This window comes from Leuciscus leuciscus (genome assembly GCF_965113295.1).
Source record: "Leuciscus leuciscus genome assembly, chromosome: 24".
Taxonomy (NCBI): Eukaryota; Metazoa; Chordata; class Actinopteri; order Cypriniformes; family Leuciscidae; genus Leuciscus; species Leuciscus leuciscus.
Window position 1 is genome coordinate 4,553,105 of NC_138723.1, and position 20,920 is coordinate 4,574,024.

General features: G+C 41.6%; 3 protein-coding genes across 4 annotated transcripts in view; 2 read left to right on the plus strand and 1 right to left on the minus strand.

Annotated features, from left to right (window-relative positions):
- psd3l (pleckstrin and Sec7 domain containing 3, like) overlaps positions 1-20,920 on the minus strand; it is a 134,526-nt gene that overhangs the window by 85,567 nt on the left and 28,039 nt on the right. For both annotated transcript variants that reach the window (XM_082157334.1, XM_082157333.1), the window contains exons 3-4: positions 20,543-20,920; positions 16,654-17,037 (exon numbers count right to left, since the gene is read on the minus strand). The exon at positions 20,543-20,920 is cut by the window's right edge and continues 358 nt beyond it. In XM_082157334.1, the coding sequence (XP_082013460.1) occupies positions 16,654-17,037; positions 20,543-20,920 (762 nt within the window). The remainder of the gene's footprint in view (positions 1-16,653; positions 17,038-20,542) is intronic.
- LOC309488885 (uncharacterized protein) overlaps positions 1-20,920 on the plus strand; it is a gene marked incomplete at its 3' end in the record, with an annotated part of 61,387 nt that overhangs the window by 5,422 nt on the left and 35,045 nt on the right. The window lies entirely within an intron of this gene.
- Positions 8,945-20,920, plus strand: part of sh2d4a (SH2 domain containing 4A) — a 74,244-nt gene continuing 62,268 nt past the window's right edge. The window contains exon 1 of the mRNA XM_082157354.1: positions 8,945-9,070. The gene's annotated coding sequence lies outside the window, so the exon portion shown is untranslated. The remainder of the gene's footprint in view (positions 9,071-20,920) is intronic.

A 20,920-nucleotide genomic window follows, 5' to 3' on the forward strand; every position in this document is an offset into this window, starting at 1 on the left:
GTGTGTGTGTGTGTGTGTGTGTGTGTGTGTGTGTGTGTGACCTCTGTAAGGATCTGTGCAGATATCTGAGGCTGTTTGTGGTGTTTTATCGTGAGATGAGGTGGTGGCTGTAAAACGCTCGGCCTTGAGCAGAAGGGCAGGTCGGTGAAATATGAGGCTGATGAGCAATGACTTCAACTCGCTAGAGTCAGCCAACACACACACACACACACACACACACACACAGCATCTCTCCTCCGGTCAGATCTCACCCAGGTCAGGTGATTAGCAGGGTGTGTGCTGATTCATTCAATCCCAACAGCGCAGATCAGCCATAAGCCTGGTGAAAAGAAAAACACACTTTGCCATTTGCAATAGCGATACCCTCATGTCACGATTCGACACAGATCACGATACTGAACTCACGATACAATATCATTGCGATACTCCAAGACATATGGTAAAAGGTTCACAAAACAATGTACTGTTGACTAAAATGCTAAATTTGGCGTTACATTGAGTGTGTAAATGAATAGTCTTGGACTTGGTGCTGAAACCCAAAGCTCAGGACAATAGAGACGCCAGAATAACAATATTCATGATTCTGAAGCTGAAAATACAGAATTGTTTTAGATGAATATGCTTGTTCTCTGTCACTGACTAGATATATTTATAATAATGTAGGACACTTTTTACTAACATCAGACATTTGGCATTATCAGAACCCACAAATATTCCCTCATTGCTTTATTATCATTATATTCAACATTATATAGTAGTTTAATGTAGTACTGACACTAAAACCATCCACGATACATATTGATGCATTTTTGTATTGCAATATATTGTTACCCCCCCCCTAATTACAACTATTCCATTCAGGCTTGGCCACATAACTCTCTCTCATCAATGAATCTGATCTCCAATTCCTTCGCATTCTGCAAATTTAACAGGTTCACGTCACGGAGAGTATTTAGCATTTATTTAGCATCAGCTAAGTCAGAAATCTGCAGTAAGATGCAAAATCTCCCCATCAGCACTGGGGAGAGGATTTAGAAATCACTCCAATTCATTTCGGAGGCCATTCACACAGCTATCCGATCAAGTGGCCCAGTGTAAATAGGCCCATTGAGACACATTACCCCATTTCACTCTCTAACAGCCATGACAGAAAACTGACAGACAAGCCACAGGCACATGAAGGGTGGTGAACCGAAACCGGTGTGTGTGTGTGTGTGTGTGTGTGTGTGTGTGTGGGACCTCCAGCACTGGCACAAACCCAAACGCTGCTGAGAGACACGTCACATGACATCAGCACCTGCCCCACACACACACACACACACACTGTGTACCTCCGAGTGTGTGGCCATGTGGACGTAAAGGATGGCAGAAGTGCTGATCGCTGCTTTAATCAGCCACACTGAGAACAACACGCATGTCCTGAGGAATATAAAGAGCATGAGGATGTAAAGGGTTTGTTTTTAGTCCCAATTAAATGACCTGCATTTGCACTCAAGACACAATTGTTAAATAGTTCTTCAAGTTATACAACAGTAAATGAACAGCAGAGATAGGTAAAGGTTTGCAGTTCCATGACTCAGCAGTACACGAGTAATGATAATTACAATACGAGCAACTTTATATCCATTACTAGACATCAGCTGTGTTTAGAGTTATCATCATTCATGATGTGCTTCAGGATCAGCCCACTGGAGTCGAGCGGGAGGGGAGAACACACACACAGAAAGCTTCAACCTTTCAGCTGTAGAGGACATTGACAGCGGACAGACACGAGGGCTGGTGCTGAGACGTCACTGCAGTCACACACACTCACACACACACACACACACACACACACGCTGGGAGCTGCTGTATCGCCACAGCGTTTGAGAAGCGTTTGTCATGCAAGCCGAAGGTCAAGACTTACTGGACGGACACACTCTCGGCGTCGGACAGGCCCGGCTGGGAGAAGCAGCCTGCCACTACGGAGCCCATGACCGTCGGCTGGCGTGTGTGTGTGTGTGTGTGTGAGGACACACTCCTGATGCTCGGCTCTGACCTACATGGACACGGCGCTCTGCTTGTGCTTATTCATTACTGGAGCGAGTCTCATCACTACAGCTCGACTCCGGCGTCTCACTCCATCTGCGGGCCGGCCGGGGGCTGGGCCAAACACACGCGTGAGTGTGTGTGTGTGTGTGCTTTATTTACATCCATCATGCTCTGGGGCACAAGGCTGCAGCCTGCGGTTTGATGCTGCGCCGGAGCTATAAATAACAGCAGGGTTGATGGGTCTGATGAGGAGGAAATGTAGCGTGATTTCTGACGAGGACGCGTGTTTACTGAGACTGGTACAGTGTGTTTCTCTTCCTGCATGTGGAGTCTCAAATGTGCTTTACAAATGATATTATATCCATATATAAGCACTGATTCAGTTTCTCTTGCTGCATGTTGGTCTCAAATGTGCTTTACAAATGATATTATATCCATATACAAGCACTGATTCATCAAATTATCCACATGAGAGGTTGAATGAATGCAGTGAACAGCCGGTTTAATTAAGTGTATAAGCTGCATTTACTCGTCCATAAAACACATGAGCTCCTTCAGTTCCCTGCGGTTTAGACTCAGCTGATCAGTATCTCACTGGTCTTCCGAGTGTTTAATATTGTTCTGTACACACACAGTTTTAGTTATGTACAGGAATCACAACCACATTGTACAAAACATTCATTCCAAATCCACAAAAACTGAATTCACTTCAAATTCGCATAGTGACATAAAACTCTCTTTTGGAAACGATTTTCTATAAAATCCCGTAACAGGTGTTTGTGCCTTGACTCGCTCCTCTGAACTCCATCGTTTCCCACTAGCCCTGTAGTCTCAGGGAGGAGAGATGTCTAAAAGCAACATCTTAAAGGTGCAGTGAGCAGTTTCTGAGAAACACTGACCCAAACAAACACACCCCTGCCGTCACTGCTCCGCAATGCAAGAGTGGATGCCTTTCTGAAGCCAAGCAAGATAATGCTTTGTGAAATATAAAGCAAAGATGACTAATGAACGACAAGGAAGAACAAAAAATGAACATACAGTACACGAGTATATACAAGCAAGAGTTTGTTGTTAGTCACCAACACCTGACAAACAATGACACTCAAACTGTCCTGTTACTAGAGCTAACATTACAACAAAAGCACATCTTGGTTCTGTAAAACAAAGCAAAACCAATGTTACTCACGTATGGAGTAGAAAGAACACTAGCGTCCGTTATCAGGCCTTCCCGCTGAGCTCTCTCCAGCGCTGGACAGCTTTTCTAGTATTAACGCAGATCCTAAAGCTCTTGCCTGATCATAACCATTTATTTCCAGTGATATTACTCTGAGCTTCTCTCTTTTGTAATGTCTCTCAGCCATCTCTCTTTCTATGGTCATTCTTCAAATCTCCCACTTGCTCACTCTCTCTCCTCCCCCATCATGAGTGAACAAGCCCCCTACTGCTGATTGGCTCACTCTCTCTCTCTCCTCCCCCATCATGAGTGAACAAGCCCCCTACTGCTGATTGGCTCACTCTCTCTCTCTCCCCCCATCATGAGTGGACACACCCCCTACTGCTGATTGGCCCGGACACACCCCCTACTGCTGATTGGCTCACTCTCTCCCCCATCATGACTGGACACGCCCCCTACTGCTGATTGGCTCATTCTCTCTTCGCCCATCATGAGTGGACACGCCCCCTACTGCTGATTGGCTCACTCTTCTCCCCCACCATGAGTGGACACGCCCCCTACTGCTGATTGGCTCACTCTCTCCCCCACCATGAGTGGACATGCCCCCTACTGCTGATTGGCTCACTCTCTCTCCTCCCCCATCATGAGTGGACACGCCCCCTACTGCTGATTGGCTCACTCTCTCCCCCACCATGAGTGGACATGCCCCCCACTGCTGATTGGCTCACTCTCTCCACCATCATGATTTATCCCCCCCCCCTGCTGATTGGCTCACTCTCAGCAGGGTGCTGCTCGGTCCAATCCATTTTCAACAGAAGTTGCTTACTGCACCTTTAATAGTACTTTTTTTTTAACACTTTTATTTATACAAAAAAAAAACCTTATTCAGCAAAGCCACATTTAATTGTCAAAAAGTGACAAAAGTGACAGTAAAGACATTTAAAACGTTACAAAAGATTTATGTTTCAAATAAATGCTGTACTTTTGAAATTTCTATTCTTCAAAGAATACTGAAAAATAAATACATCACAGTTTCCACAAAAATATGAAGCAGCACAACTGTTTTCAGCATTGATTATAATAATCAGAAATGTTTCTTGAGCATCAAATCCTCATATTAGAGTGATTTCTGAAGGATCATGTGACACTGAAGACTGGAGTAATGATGCTGAAAATACAGCTTTGATCACAGAAATAAATTACACTTTACTATATATATATTTTCACATAGAAAACAGCTGTTTTAAATTGTAATACTATTTCACAATATTACTGTTTTCACTGTATTTTTGATCAAATAAATAGTGTATACAGTAGCTACTTTATATGTTATGAAGCGTCCCTCCTGAAGGGTCCTTGGTATTAAAAAGCTTTAAAACCCTTAAAAACATAATACACTGGCTCTGTCATCAGAGGTTTCATAATCATATCGGACATTAAATGTCTGGTTTGTTCTTTGCATCCACAAGGCTTGAAAATGTTGCTTTGATTAGCACACATGTGAGTTTACTCCCGTATCTTTTTAAATGCAGTGTGTGTATGACCACAGAGGAAGCACAAGCAGTCACTGTATAATATGAGCTTCAGTCACGATAAATATGAAATAATGAGAGTGTACTGAAACTGTAAAGAACGCCTCTCTAAAAATAAATATGAAACTATCGACATCAGCAAAATCAGAAATGAGTTTCTCTACTGGGTTTCTGTTCCGGTTTTAAATAAGACAAATTATTAATACAGTTGATTTTATAATGGAAGTAATTTAAGCAATAGTTGCAAATGGTGGCTTTTAAAAAGATCATAGTAAGAAAAGATCAATAAACATATTTGTAATGTAATGAAAGTCAAATAAGGTCGTATGTAACGATGTTATAAGTCCTTTAGCTCTGACTGTGACCCTGGGATTGGATGAGCCTCGCTTGACGACACTTAAAATACGTGAAAAATACGATCAATCACAAAACACAGCCGATCAGGACAGGTGTCAGGGTCTCGTCTGATCATCCAGTCCAGCTCTGCTGATGCTCACTAGCACTCGCTCGCCGCCACTGGAAGAGTACGAACGAGTCCCATCATACACACAGCCGATCAGGACAGGTGTCAGGGTCTCATCTGATCAGGACAGGTGTCAGGGTCTCATCTGATCAGGACAGGTGTCAGGGTCTCATCTGATCAGGACAGGTGTCAGGGTCTCATCTGATCAGGACAGGTGTCAGGGTCTCATCTGATCAGGACAGGTGTCCTCGGCTCATCTGATCATCCAGTCCAGCTCTGCTGATGCTCACTAGCACTCGCTCGCCGCCACTGGAAGAGTACGAACGAGTCCCATCATACACACAGCTGATCAGGACAGGTGTCAGGGTCTCATCTGATCATCCAGTCCAGCTCTGCTGATGCTCACTAGCACTCGCTCGCCGCCACTGGAAGAGTACGAACGAGTCCCATCATACACACAGCTGATCAGGACAGGTGTCAGGGTCTCATCTGATCATCCAGTCCAGCTCTGCTGATGCTCACTAGCACTCGCTCGCCGCCACTGGAAGAGTACGAACGAGTCCCATCATACACACAGCTGATCAGGACAGGTGTCAGGGTCTCATCTGATCATCCAGTCCAGCTCTGCTGATGCTCACTAGCACTCGCTCGCCGCCACTGGAAGAGTACGAACGAGTCCCATCATACACACAGCTGATCAGGACAGGTGTCAGGGTCTCATCTGATCATCCAGTCCAGCTCTGCTGATGCTCACTAGCACTCGCTCGCCGCCACTGGAAGAGTACGAACGAGTCCCATCATACACACAGCTGATCAGGACAGGTGTCAGGGTCTCATCTGATCATCCAGTCCAGCTCTGCTGATGCTCACTAGCACTCGCTCGCCGCCACTGGAAGAGTACGAACGAGTCCCATCATACACACAGCTGATCAGGACAGGTGTCAGGGTCTCAGCTGATCAGGACAGGTGTCAGGGTCTCATCTGATCAGGACAGGTGTCAGGGTCTCAGCTGATCAGGACAGGTGTCAGGGTCTCATCTGATCAGGACAGGTGTCAGGGTCTCATCTGATCAGGACAGGTGTCAGGGTCTCATCTGATCATCCAGTCCAGCTCTGCTGATGCTCACTAGCACTCGCTCGCCGCCACTGTTGCGCATGGAAGAGTACGAACGAGTCCCATCATACGGTCATCAGTTACACTCACTTCACCACAGTTATTCAGGCATTGCCTAAAGGCTGCTTCACACTCGCCCCACAAAACAGCAAGATTCAAACGTAGACGTAATGTTGGGAAACATAACAGTCAGTTTCACTGTATCACCCAGCACTAACAGCGAGAACACAATTATCCCACAAAAAACACACAATTTGTGGGAATCAGCCGTATCACTGTAATGCACTACTCATGGCCTTTCTTTTCTTTTTTTTCCTTTTTATAATTTTCAATTTTATAAAACATAATTTTAATTATTATATATTCATGATTTTTTAATTGCTTTACTTTATCTGACCTTTGTGATGCCATACAATCAGCGTTCCCATTTTAAATTAGAAAAATTCCTTACTTTTCCAGACTCAAATTTCCAAACGTCTCTGTAGATTTTTCAGACAATATTTAACATAAATGGTTCATACAACATTATATTTGATATATATGTACAATCATTGGTTTGATGTTGCACGATCACCAAACAACAAAGTACGGTCTGAATTCAATTATTGTTTGCTCCTTTATCTGCTGCTGGTTTGAGTGGCATTTGAGTAAATGTAATTTTTGTGAAGTTTATGGGTGAGACGAGCAGTTTTGCATATTGAAAGTGTGCGCCTTGATTTCCATATTAATGTTCGACTAAACAATCACCAAACAATCACTAAACTTTTGCTATAAAATCACTCTGCTTGTATGATCAATTTATTCTTAAAGGAACCGTATGTAAGAAATGTATTTCAATTAATCATAAAATGGCCCTGATATGTCACTAGACATTAAGAAATCATGTTCATTTCAAATACTCATATCACTGACAACAGTAGTCCGGCCAGGATATTGTCATGTAAAAGTGAAGTTGCAGCCCTCAACTGATGTTGATGTTGTCATGTTGTGTTTTGGCCTGAAGCTCCACCCTCCGGCTATCTACCAATCACGAAGTCAGTAGTGTTTCGGCATCCGGGTTGCCAGCTCTGCTCTAGTTACCACAGCTGCAGATACAAACGTGTCGGATAAAAAATGTCTCACGTTACGAAACCTAAAAGACCTCGTTATGAATCCGAAATACATCGTGACAAAGTCCGAAATAAAAACGTACTGTGTAGGACTCGTCACTTGCCATTGGAAGCTCCTTGTAGCAGCCGACGTTCCTGCTGGATCCTGCAGCCTAACTGGCAACCTGGAGTCAGGGGGAGGGGGAGGGGATACACCGCTCTACAGTCATTTGAAAGTGATTGCAGTACCAGTTTTAGCCACAATCTTACATACGGTTCCTTTAATTTTATATTTTAGAAAACTGAATAGGGGAAACAGTCTGGAAACACAAATATGTTCATACTTTTCCAGACCTGGAAATTCCATACTTTTCCAGACTGCGTAGGAACCCTGTATAATAACTATAACACTATTGTGACATACTAGAGTCTGATGTCTTTCAGACAACTTTTTAACACCAATGACAAGCGCACAAAACAACTCATTAACTTATCAACTCTTATTTATGGATTACAATTATCTTGAAAAAAGACTTTCTGAAAATGATTTTAGTATCACTGAGATTAGTATAGTTTTATTAATATTTTGAATTAGGTTTTACTGTTAAACTTTCCATTTTAGCAAAGTTTTAGTAATTCTGTTTTGGTATTTCTTTTTATTTGTAATTTTTTTACATTTATGAATATAGTATAATAATAATTTTTGTTTAAAATTCCTTCCCAACAAGCTGAAATAAAATATGTTAAATAAAAAAAAATAAAAAAGCTTTTAAATTTCGCCGTTTTAGTTTGAGCTATTTTAGTACATCAAGTTAAACTAAATGGAAATGTGAAATGCTGCCCAGGAAACTAGCAGAAATTATATAAGTTATATATACACATTTATAAATATATAAGTTATTTTATCTAAAGTGACGAAGGTGTTTGATGGTTTTAGTTAAAGTCCCTCTGTGGTGAAAATCCAGCTTTTAATGTTGTTTATGTGTCTATGTGGTGTTTTTAATACGCTTTAAGACAAACCATGTGTAAATTCATAAGTCGACACCATTGCTGAGTATTTCCTCCTTAAAACTGCAGTGAACCAAAGACAGTCTCAAACACACACTTTGAAATCACTGGTGTTTCTGACGTCACAAACTACCTTGTAACCAATCAGATCAACGTGTGATCGTCAACCAGTGGATCTCTGAGCTGAGTGAGTGAGTGGAGGCGGGGCTCATTTGCATATTCATAGAACCGCGCATACTAAATGAGGCGAGGGTGTCGAGTTACAGTCAAGATATTTTAAGCCATGAAGAATTTTTTTTCAAGACAAAAACACTTAAATATGTCATTTTGGTGATCAAAGAGGAGTTTAAAGGGATAAAATGATTGACTACAGGGGGACTTTAACTAAGTGCAGTTGATAAGACTTTTCAGCAGAGGGCTCCATATAATCCTCTCTCTCTCTCTCTCTCTCTCTCTCTCTCTGCATGCTGGGAGTTTTGGGGTGAGAGTGACGCTGAGTGAGAACTGAGCTGCAAAACTTTCTTTTGCATGTTCTGACAGGTTTTGTTAGTAAGTGTTTAATCTTTGAGAGACGGCATCTCTATCTTTGCAGCATGGTGTGCGGTGTGTACCTGACGACGGTGTTATGGTGGAGGACGTTCTCGTGGCAGTGGGAGATGAGGTAGGGTTTGAAAGTATTATGTTTGCCTCCCGAATGAACAAAGCGGTTGTTGTGTTTGTAAAAGAGTAAAACACTGCTAGCAGGATGACTGAAAATGGTATTGTCATGCGTGATAATCTTGAGCAAGTTACTCCGCTTTATGCACCTGCCAGTTTTTCATTAATGAGGCGTTGTAGCGTGAATCACTGAGATTCGGTGAGTTTGCTAGCGAGTTCAGAACGATCTCTTGAGGTTGTAAACATCCGTCTTTAAGACATGTTCAGTCTTTTAGAAGACAAGTGTACATGTTTTTGGACTCTCCAGAAAATACATTGGATGTTTCTTTCCGTGTAAAGCATGAAGGAAGATCATATATGGTTTATGCAACTACTGGTAACTTGCGATGTGTTGACTGTGGTGACATAAGGCATAACTAGGGCTGGGCGATATGGCCCCAAAAAAAAATCCCAGATTTTTTCACAAAAAATCCGATTTACGATTTAAATCGATTTTTTTTCCTTCCCCTACTTAAAATCAATCTGCAGATGACAAAGAAATTGTTCAAAACTATTTTTAACTTTATTTTGTTTTGATTTTCCCTTCCAAAATACTACTCTCTACAGCAATTATTTTAAAGTCCAACTAATGTGCTATGGTCATTAATGGGCTTTCCAGAGGTAAAAGTAACTTTACGTGACGTATTGTCCTCTAGCTGTGATTATAGACCTCTTTCCGCAGTTGAAAAACACAGATCGATCGATTTTATTTCATTTCGGTAAGTTGAACTGTATCTTTCAAATGACCTATTGATCATTCGTGTTTATTTAGCCTACTATTAACTAGTAGTAAAGACGGTGTTTATTTAGCCTACTATTAACTAGTAGTAAAGCCAAAACGGTGTTTATTGTTTGAATTTCGTAATTAAATTGACAGAATCTGAGAGCTGAGAATTTGTTTCATAGCAATAGTAACCTTCTCTGTCTTGTCTGTCGGTGTCAGTGTCCTCTTTGCTTCGCGACTTTTCTCTGCGTGAGAAAATGGATGTGTGGCGTGAGAGCGTTTACAAAGTGACGATTGCGTGAGTCTCACGGTGAATTCGTGAGAGTTGGCAGCTCTGCGGATTCAGTTTGTAAGACTGTAGGTTGTTTTTTGGCGGGTGTGTTTGTGCTCCTGCGGTCTTGCCGTGTTGTTTGTGTATCTCTATGCCAAACGCGCGGGGGAAGAGCTGAGCCCGTTCGGAGCTACGGGAGCCCAGAGGGGAGCGTCGGCGAATGTTAAAGAGAAAACCGATTTTCATTCAAAAAAATCGACGTAAACTACACATTCGAATTAATCGATAAAATCGATTTATCGCCCAGCCCTAGGCATAAGCGAATAGTGTGTCCACATAAGGAGCAAAGAGGAGTGCAAACAAATAGTTTCAGAGGGGGAGGCTGATGCCATGATCACCACAGAATAATCTGGTGACAGTGAAATCGCAGGTCCTTCTGGGTGACAGTCAGATACTGGCCCAGTAACGCACGTCATCTCTGAGCCAGCGCCTGAGGTGCCGATACAGTCAGCTGAGCGCAGCGCTAGTGACGTCACTCACAGCGCTACTGAGAACGCCCCAGCTGGAACTAGCGTTACTGTACCAGGTATCAGCAACGTTGAGCAAAGTGACTATAATGGTGAGGAATCTGATGAAATTAATCCGAGTGGGTCATTAACTTGTACAGCCAATGATAGCATTGATGCCATGATACAGATTCTGCTGACACTGACTCACAGGGAGATCTTCCTTATATCCCCTTGAGGAAATAAAGCACTTCTGAGATGATACCTTTGGCAATTGGTGAATGTTAAAGATTTTTTCTTATCTTTTCTCTATTTCTTAAAGATTTTTTGATCTTTTGAGTGAAAAGAAGTGTTTTCGGCTAAAGCATCTTACAAGAAAATGCAGGAAGGGAAAAAAAAGTTCTTGAAAAACGGATCAGAAATGCCCAATTTCCTCTCTTTCTTTCTTTTTGTGTTATGTCTGTCTTTCCTCCTCTTAAATACATGTCTGGACATTTTAAGGGTGAGCTCCATTAATGTTAATGGTGGGAGGGATAGACATAAACGTGATTTGTTATTTGGAAAGCATACAGCTAAAAAGACTGAATGTTGTATTGCTTCAGGAAACTCATAGTGATGTAGATAATGAAGCCGACTGGGAAATGTGCTGGAAGGGGCAACAGACACTTAGTCATGGGACAAATCTCAGTGCAGATGTGGCGACTCTTTTCTCTCTCCGGAAACGAGAGTTAATCTTTTAAGCTCTGATGAAGTTATACAAGGTCTTCTTGTCTTAGTGAAGGCTGAGATTGAAGGTTTTCTTTTTTGTGTCATAAATGTGTATGTACCGAATGTGGGAAGTTTTTTAAGATTTTAAGTGGTATATTGAAACAGTGTCACAATAATGACAATGTGTTAGTTGGGGGAGACTGGAAGTGCACAGAAAATTGTACCATTGATCGAACTTCTGAGGAACCGCATATGCAATCTTCCATTTGCCTGTCTAAACCAGTACAAGAAGCTGAACTATTAGATATGTGGAGGAATAAACATAATACTGCCAGATATTATACTTGGGTAAAAGTATCTGATGATAGAGTGAGTGCCGCCCGGTTGGACAGAATTTATATATCTAAATGTTTTAGTAATCGGGTCATTGAGTGCTCAATTTTACCAGTGGGGTTTTCAGACCATCATATGGTTATGATGTCATTATCTTCAAGGAAATCTTCATATCGGCACTTTAATGGCAAGTTATTACAAGATGTTAATTTCTGTAAACATTTTGAAGTTTTCTGGGAATGTTGGAAAAAAACAAAACATACTTTTGAAAATTTAAGACGATGGTGGGAAATTGGAAAAACACAAATACAAATGTTTTGTCAGCAATACACAGTTAATTCCACAAATATGACCCCAAAAAAGCTATTCAAACTCTTGAAAGATCTATAGATTCAATAGAGGAAGATTTGTTGGATAGACATGATCCTGCTTTGTCTCACTGTTTACAACCAATAAAGAGTGAGTTGGGGTCCTTTTTAAATGAAAGGGTGAAAGGGGCCTTGGTGAGGTCTCGTTATATTGCAGTAAATGAGATGGATGCCCCAAGTGCATGTTTCTTTAACTCGGACCGTTCAGTAGCACAGCCTCCGTCTGCCCGATGGAAGGGTCACCACTAACACTGCAGAAGTGCGTCATCATGCAGAGGACTTTTATTCCTGGTTTATATACTGCAGAACATTGTGACTTGGACTGTGCTGAACAGTTGTTCAAAGTCTTCCTAAATTGGCCTCTGATTCAAAGACTACCTTGGACTCTTTTTTTATCTTTCGAGGAACTTTCATCTGCTTCCACACAGCTCAGCTCGGGCGTTCCCCTGCACTGGCGGAGCTAGGGGGTGGCCAGGGGTGGTGGTGGCCGTGGTCTAAGCTTGGCCACCCCTCTCACAACTGCTGTTTCTGTCTCTTTTTTTATTGACAAAAATTGCGTTTTTTAAAACGCTGAACCGTCTCTTTAAGACCACAAAAAACGTGAGACTTTTCAGACGCACACTCCAACTTCACCTCAGCGCGAGTAAAACGAGTAAAACGAGTGCGGAGATGTGCACGTGCCGAATGAGCTTCAGCAGAACATCAGACAGTGATATACACATAGTAAATATAGAGTCAATCTTTCTCAACTGGTGGGTTGCAGGACCGGTTTGAATAAGTCGAATAGTGTGCAGTCAACAACAAACGTAATTCTCTTTTTTTCTGATGCTACTTTTATTTTAGAAGATGTGTGTGAAAGCTTGTGACACTTCTGTCAGATGCTGAGAAAAGGGCGTTGTGCTTATTCAAATGGTTATCTTCGGTGAGATAAGATGTTGTCAGGTCAAATGTCAGTAAAACTAACTAACTTTCCTGTCATACGGCTGACAGCCGCTGTACTGTGCTTGCGGTACGCACAAACGCGGCGTGCTGTATCCGTAGTTGTCGAAAATTAACTCATGTAAGAATCAAAAAGGCGATTAAAGCTGTCAAAACTGCATGCATGTATTTGTTATATATGCGTCACATGTGTCTGGATTAATATATTCTGCTATGTGAGATCACAATATAAGGCACAAACTGATATGTAATGTTTTAATGTCCAAATAAATGTGAGCACTGTGCATTTGTACTAGACGATAGGCATTCATTTTGTGTTAATTTGTAAAGGACAAACAAAAATGAATACTTTTAACTAATTTTACATTCTGGCAACATTACATTATGAAAAACATAACATTTTACATTGTGCTGTTGACTTCCGCCTTGTTCACATTCTTGCACATGGGGATTCAAAAGAGAACTTTTGTTTTCCTTTTTAATTTAGGTATGATGGAACTGTTGCAATTATTTATTTTGACAACTACTATAGAAAGTTAAACTTTTTTTTGGACAAACTCAGAATTGGTTGAAGAGTTCATTTATTATATAAAACGCATTGAAGGTTGAATAATCTTTGGACTACAGTAGTTATCTGCATGTTATCTCATCCATGAAGATGCAACAATGTAGAACAAGCTATTGGAGATTTTGAGAACCAGAACCAAGCTAACTGAGCAAGTTGAACTTTAGCTATAGTGTGTGCCCTTTTATTACTATTTAATAAATTTTAATATGAGGTGGTGGGTAATAATAAAAAAATAAATAAAATTCACTCAGTATTCCATGATTCCCAATTCACTACTATCTCAATTACAATTAAGTAAAAAATAACTTTATTCAGTTGTGTAGGCACTAAAACAGTCCAATACATTATCAAATTATTTTTTATGATAAAATAATTAGGATTTCTGTGCCGCCGCAGACTGGTTGCTGGCCCTTGCCTGGCCACCCCTATGAAAAAATCCTGGCTCCGCCAATGTTCCCCTGGTGTTGATGGGATGACAGAGTTTTACAAACACTTTTGGGATCTTCTTGGTGTTGATCTCTATGAGGTTTTCTGTGAATGTTACAAAGATGTATTTTTGCGTGTCACATGTCGTCGTGCTGTTCTTTCTTTGCTTCCTAAAAAGGGAGATTTGTCCTTGTTAAAGAACTAGAGGCCTGTTGCCTTATTGACCACGGAATATAAGATCTTGTCAAAATGTCTTGCTAACAGGTTAAAGAAATATGTACATACAATAGTGCATAAAGATCAGACATATTGCATAACAAATAGGTCAATAATGGATCATTTGTTTTTAGTACAAGACATTTTAGACATTTCATTTAGGAGTTGGATTAGTTGCCCTAGATCAGGAAAAAGCTTTTGATCGGGTAGATCACAGTTATTTATTCAACTTTTTGGTTTTTGGTTTTGGGGAAGGTTTTTTAAATTGGATTCAACTCCTTCATGCTGGCGCTTCATGTATGGTAAAAGTTGGGGGCGGTTTGAGTAAACCAATTTCTGTCCAAAGAGGAATACGGCAAAGCTGTCCGTTGTCTGGTTTGCTGTATACTATTGCCATTGAACCTCTACTTTTTAATTTAAGAAAGACTTTATGTGAGCTTTCAATACCAAATCTGATTCAGAATGCAAATGTCTCTATTCCTGCTTATGCTGATGATGTGAATGTGTTGGTTAGCGGTGGGCAAGATATCACTGCTCTGTCTGAAGTGTATATGAGAAGGCTTCATCAGCAAAGGTAAATTGGGACAAAAGTGAGGCTTTTTGGGCAGGTCAAGATCCTCCACATTGTTTGCCATCACTGCCAGGAAAGCTTAATTGGGGCAAAGCAGGGTTAAAAATCTTGGGAGTTCATTTTGGTTCAAATGATTTTCAAAAGTTAAATTGGGAGGGTGTAATGGGGAAAGTATGCACCCGATGCTACCCTAACTATCCTACAGAGGGACAGTCTTGATTGTCAATCACTTGGTTGCTTCCACATAGTGGCACAGATTTAATGTGTTACAACCACTGGCTGGACAAGTGCAAGAAGTACAGAGAAAGTTGGTGACCTTTTTCTGGTCCGGACAACATTGAAACATACTGTTTCTTCCGATACAAGGAGGAGGCCACAGTTTGGTGGATATCAGATCCAGGCTAATGACATTTCGTTTACAAGCTGCCCAGAGACTATTATACAACAATGATAGTCCTTTGTTTGACAACGCAGTGGCACTTTTGAGAGGAGCTGGTGGAATGGGACTTGATAAGCATTTGTTTCTGATGAAGCTAGACGAGACTGAGCTTACAGATCTGACTCCTTTCTACAAATCTGTTCTGGAAGCCTGGAAAGTTTTAGCATTTTCAAGATCACCTGAAGTACCTGTGGGGATGTGGCTGTTGGAGGAGCCAACTCTTTCCTGCCTTCGAGACTTCTATCCTCAGCCTTCCTGCGTGCACGTCTACTGTCTGCTGGGTGCACAAAGCTGGGGCATTTACTACACACCAGTTCAGAATCCTTGAGCAGGAAAGCTGGGGTTAAGTCAACACGAATATTACAAAAGCTCATCACAGATGTGATCGTTCTTTCCTGAACAATCCAGCTATAATAGATGAATGGAGAAGTGGATGTGAGTATTGTTTCCTCTGACTGTAAGAGCTCCGGTGGGGGACTGGCAGGAACAGAGGAAAGGTCTTCTGTCATTCAGAACTCCACAAATGGATGGATTTGAGTCAGTGGGAAAGAAAGCCCTTTATGTCACCTGTGTAAAGGTGTCTAATTTACTTTCTTTGACTGGGGTTCTTTCACTGAAATGGACAGAGGTTTCTGGCACTGACTCTTCCCCTAAAGGTAGTTGGCGTATCCTATACAAACATCCGATTGACTGGTGCCCTCCAGTGGAGGAGTGTACACGGATCTATAGCTACAAACAGACATGTGGTGCATCTTGATCCTAGAGTTAGTGTGGGTTGTCCTTTTTGTGCAGAGAATGAATCTGTTTTTCATTTGTTTATGCAAAGTACAAGGTTGATGGATTTGTTTTCCCTGTTAACAGAGTGGGTTACATCTTTGGGAGAAACTTTTTCTTTTCAGTTGTTTATCTTTGGTCCAAAGTTGTCTTGGTTTTACTTACTTTCTTATTTGGTAATGCAAAATTAGCCATTTGGAAAACTAGGAAAAATAAGATATCAGGACAAGGTGCAGTAAATCCAATGTGTTTTTGGGCCTAGTGGGTCTTCGTCTCAGAGTGGAATACGTGTATTACAAATTGGTTGGGCGTTTACAACCTTTTATGGAAATTTGGGGGATAAACCATGTCTTATGAAAAGTTTATGAAGATGAATTGTTTATAATTGTTGTTAAAGTGTGTTAATCCTCTCTCGCTCTTTCTCTCTCGCTCTCTCCCTCTCTGCATGCTGATTGCATCTCTTGGGGTGAGAGTGACGTTGAGAGAACTGAGATGCAAAACTTTTTCTTTTCACTTTTTTCTCTTTTGCATGTTCTGACAGTTTTTTTTTTTGTTAGTAAGCGTTTCATCTTTGAGCGCAACAACGTTGTGCTTTAATCAGACTATGCCCAGTGCTAAAAAAAGATTTTTGCAACCATGTCAAAGTCAAAAAGAGTTGCTGTCCATTCTTGCAGCGTTTTTCTGAAGTGAACTGTGTGTTCTTACCTTAAGCAGCCCGTCAGCCAGTCTCTGTGGTTTCCACCGTTCGCTGTGTAGAGGAACGACGAGGTGACCTCCAGCGCCGCCCCCCCGCCCGGCTTCGAGACGCTCAGCACCTCAGTGTCCGAGCTCGGGTCCGGGGGCGCCAGGAACAGGCTTCTGTCCTTCAGCCGCTGCTGGATCATGGGAGTGAGGGGGATGTCGAGGGCGAAGGAGGGCTCCGGGGCGGTCTGGGAACGGGGTTCAGGTTCAGGTTGAGGTTTAGGGGTGGAGAGGGTGTCCAGCGAGTCCATGCTGCTGTAGAGAGTCGCCCCCAGACGCTCAGACTCCAGGATGCTCTCGAACCGGCAGCTGAAGACATCTGTGGAGTCACTCTCACCTTCAGGACTCCTGAAACACACACACACACAGCTCAGTAACAGCTCAGCACACAGGGCGAGAGGGAACAGGAACACCTAAACAGAAGTTGGCTGTGTGACATACGTACGTTTACATGTCCTACTTGAGGAGTAAGCCCTTGTTAGAGAATTCATGATGGGTAAAACTCAAGCGTATGCTACGTCATATGCTAATCTGGCAGCGAGTGAATTTCACAAAAACAGGGAGGGTCACATCTCAGCCCAGAATGAAAAGAATGAATCGAATCACATTTGCATTAAAAAAAGAATAAAGCCTTTTAGGACCATAGTTCATAAATTAAGGACATTTCTTCTCATTTCTTCTCAAATTAAGGATATTTCTTCTCATTTCTTCTCAAATTAAGGACATTTCTTCTCAAACTATCATTTCCATTAAGCATTTACGCATCTTATTACTGAAATACAGTATTATTTTACCAATTTGGTAACACTTTACAATAAGGTTCATTAATGATTATTAGTTAACTACCTTAGTTAACATGAACTAAGAATTAAAAAACTACTTTTACGGCATTTATTAATCTTAGTTCATATTAATATCAACATTTAAATTAATTTGTTAACACTAGTTAATGCACCGTGAACTAACATGAACAGCTATGTTTTTATTAACTAACGTTAACAAAGATTAATAAATACTGTAACAAATGTATTGCTCGTTCAAGGCGTTAACTAATGAACTTTATTGTAAAGTGTTACCAATGATTTTTATGCAAATCCACATAATTTAAGGTCGTACAACAAATGTGTTAATTGCCATGACAATGCAAGTTTATGCAAGAAATTATTTATGATCTGTATTTGTTCTAGAGAAATTCACGAGAGCCGCCCACAGGAAGTTACAAACGCCCGATTCCATTATAAAGCCACAGGCCTGGTTCCTCTTAGCAGCTGAAAGCGAACAGCGCTTCCTCTATTGTGCTTGATCAGTTCTTACGAACACCGAGCAGAGAGAATAAAGGAAGTGAGAGCCATAGAGAACTGACTGTATACAGTAAGCAGATGAGCTGATGAACAGGACGCTTGAACTCTGTATTGTGTTAAGTGCAGGCGTGTCTCTCTATGGCCCTGTTCACGCAATTTACATTATGAACTGATGGAAACACACACGGAGAGCATCAGCTTTAGTTTCTGCTCTGATCCCATCCGAACACAGTGAGTGTGTGTTCGAAATCAGGAATGGTGAGAGAACATTCACCAATATCTTCCTAAGAATTTTCTTAACTTTCTACGTCGTATTCATGACACGTTCTTAAACAACAGAATTGTTTGCACGTGTGTTCTTAGGGTTGATGAATCCCACGTCTCCGTAACTGAAAGCACGTGCTGTTAGTTCCTAATTAGCATAAGAAAACGCCCCACAAATTCCCATATAAGGACACGACACTTCAGGACCATGTGCAAGAAAAGTTGGAGAATGTCAAAAAGACGCACAGATCGTCCACCGATCACCAAACCAAAAGAGACCTTCAGTAACGCTGAAATAGAAATTCTACTGCAACAGGCCAAACGAGGCATAATGTTTGATTTAATCAGCGTAATTGCAGTGTTAGGCCCAATCCCAATTCTATTTTATACCCCTTCGCCTACCCCTAACCCTTCGCCTACCCCAACCCTTGCCCCTTGAAACAGAGTGTCAAGGCGTAGGGGTGAAAATATTCCCCTAAGAAATGGGACACCACTACTACACCGTTACATGTCATTATACATCGTCGCTAGCGCCTACGTCACAGGAGATGCGCCAATGTTTATCACAAACTTCCAAGATGCCGTCGTCAACTGTAGTCTTGCGTGAGTTACAGCTATTTTTTGTATTTTTCTTATGAAGTTTGCAGAAAAAAACGGAGATGACGATATCTTCAACGCCTAAAAGCTGTGTTCACACCAAACGCGAATAGAGCGTCTGGCGCGAGTGATTTCAATGTTAAAAGACGCGTTTACGCGCGTCTGGAGGTCTTGCGGCGCGAATGAGGCGTTTAGTGCGGCGCGGTGGACGCGAATTCGCCTCATTCGCGCGTCCACTTCGCTTCAAACTTTTGCTTTTTACACGCGTCATATTGTTAACGAACTTTAACGATTTTTTTGCAACCGTTTCTTTGAAGAACATGACCGTAAATATGAACACAAGATTGAATGTGACAAAGAAAATGATTATTGGCAGTCATGTTGCCTCTGTAGCCGGTGTATGCAGGTACATTTCTCATACCCCTTCGTTTGAAGTGTGGTCCCGAAAAATCTTCGTTTCACGGGCTATCTGGCCCTTCCCCTTACCCCTACCCCTCCAACCAAAAGAGAATTGAGACAACCCTAACCCTTCACGTGCACACGCAAAACGGAGGGGTAGGGCCAAGGGGTGAATTGGGATTGGCCCTTAATGTTTCTTTGCATACTATGATTTTTTTATTTTTTTTAAACAAATGATCAGAAATACATTACAATAAAATACTATCATTGAAAACGACTGTTGAATTAAATAAAATGCAGTAACCAATTATTTGGAGCAAACTGACATCACTCATATGTGCGTAAAAGTGCTCATGAGTGTGCGTAGAGTTTGTTCTTAGCTAAGAACAAATCCAAGATAAGAAAACATTAGTGAATGTCCGAATCTTCGTAAGAAGTGCGTAAGTGGGGTTTAAGAACACATTTCTTCGTAAGAAGAACCAAAACCAAACTTGTGTCTCCAGTCTCAAGTGTAAATCCCGTCTGGCTAGAGCTCTTCCCATCATGTTTACACATTAGGTGGAGAGTAGATGGTCTAAAGTGGACTATAAACATATATATATATTTGTCCTAGTACAAGCACTATTTCAGAGGCATCACGCAATCACGAGACGTAGCTGTCACCGTACCAACATTTCAGTTGTTAATACCATTAATTCTCAATATCAAATATGATCCTCAATATCAATTTCAACACCACAGCAAAAACTAATATGCTGCTGTGTTAAAGTGTCAAACATTTACAATATATAACTATTCACAAATTAAAATAGTAGCATGTAACATCCAAGTTTGTTTAATTAAGTAAACATAATTATGGAAAAAGTTGAAGTAAAGATCATAGAAATAAATAAAGTATAGCTGTGGTTTTCTCTTAATTGTCTATTATTTGATTGATATAATATCGGCATAAACTTCAAATCTTAACAATATATACACATGTATATATAGCTGTGCTCCAGACCTGACGGCTATACTCCTAAAGGTTGACAGCAAAATAATACTACCTTCTAGATTGTGGCAATACCGAAATGCATTGTGACAATCAGTGAAATAATAATTTCAAGTCAAGAAAAATGCAAATTATAAATATCCAAATGTTTCAGTTTAATACTAAAAGCCTCACAGTAACAGCCCATGCAGAGCGTTTCACTGAGGTAAGATGCTGTCTATGACATTTATTTTAAAATTAAACATTACAAGTTAAATCTACCTTTAGTCAAGTGAAGCACTGTGATGAAGTGGCACTGTACCTGTCAGAGGCGTTGTCTCCTGTGTGTGTGTGCTCGAGCTCTCGCCCCTGAGCCGCTCCTGTGGCGTCTGAGATCTGCGTGTCCCGACTCACTTCCTCTTTCACACTGCAGTTCTGCATGTCTCCGTTCGCTACACCCTCTGCCCTGCTCTCCACAAACCGCAGCTTCTTCGGCGGCTTGTCCCGCAGTTTGCCCCCTTCCAGAAAGCCGCTGAAGATGCCCGGGATCTCGGCCAGGATTTTGTTGGATTCCTCTAGAGACTCGTCCCCGAGCTCTTCTGCTCCGGCCCTCTTGCCCTCGGTCTCTGGAGTCGGGCTCGCGTGGGGGTTACTCTGGCTGGGCGCTGCGGTCCTGGGGTCCCGTGTGAAGCAGCTTATC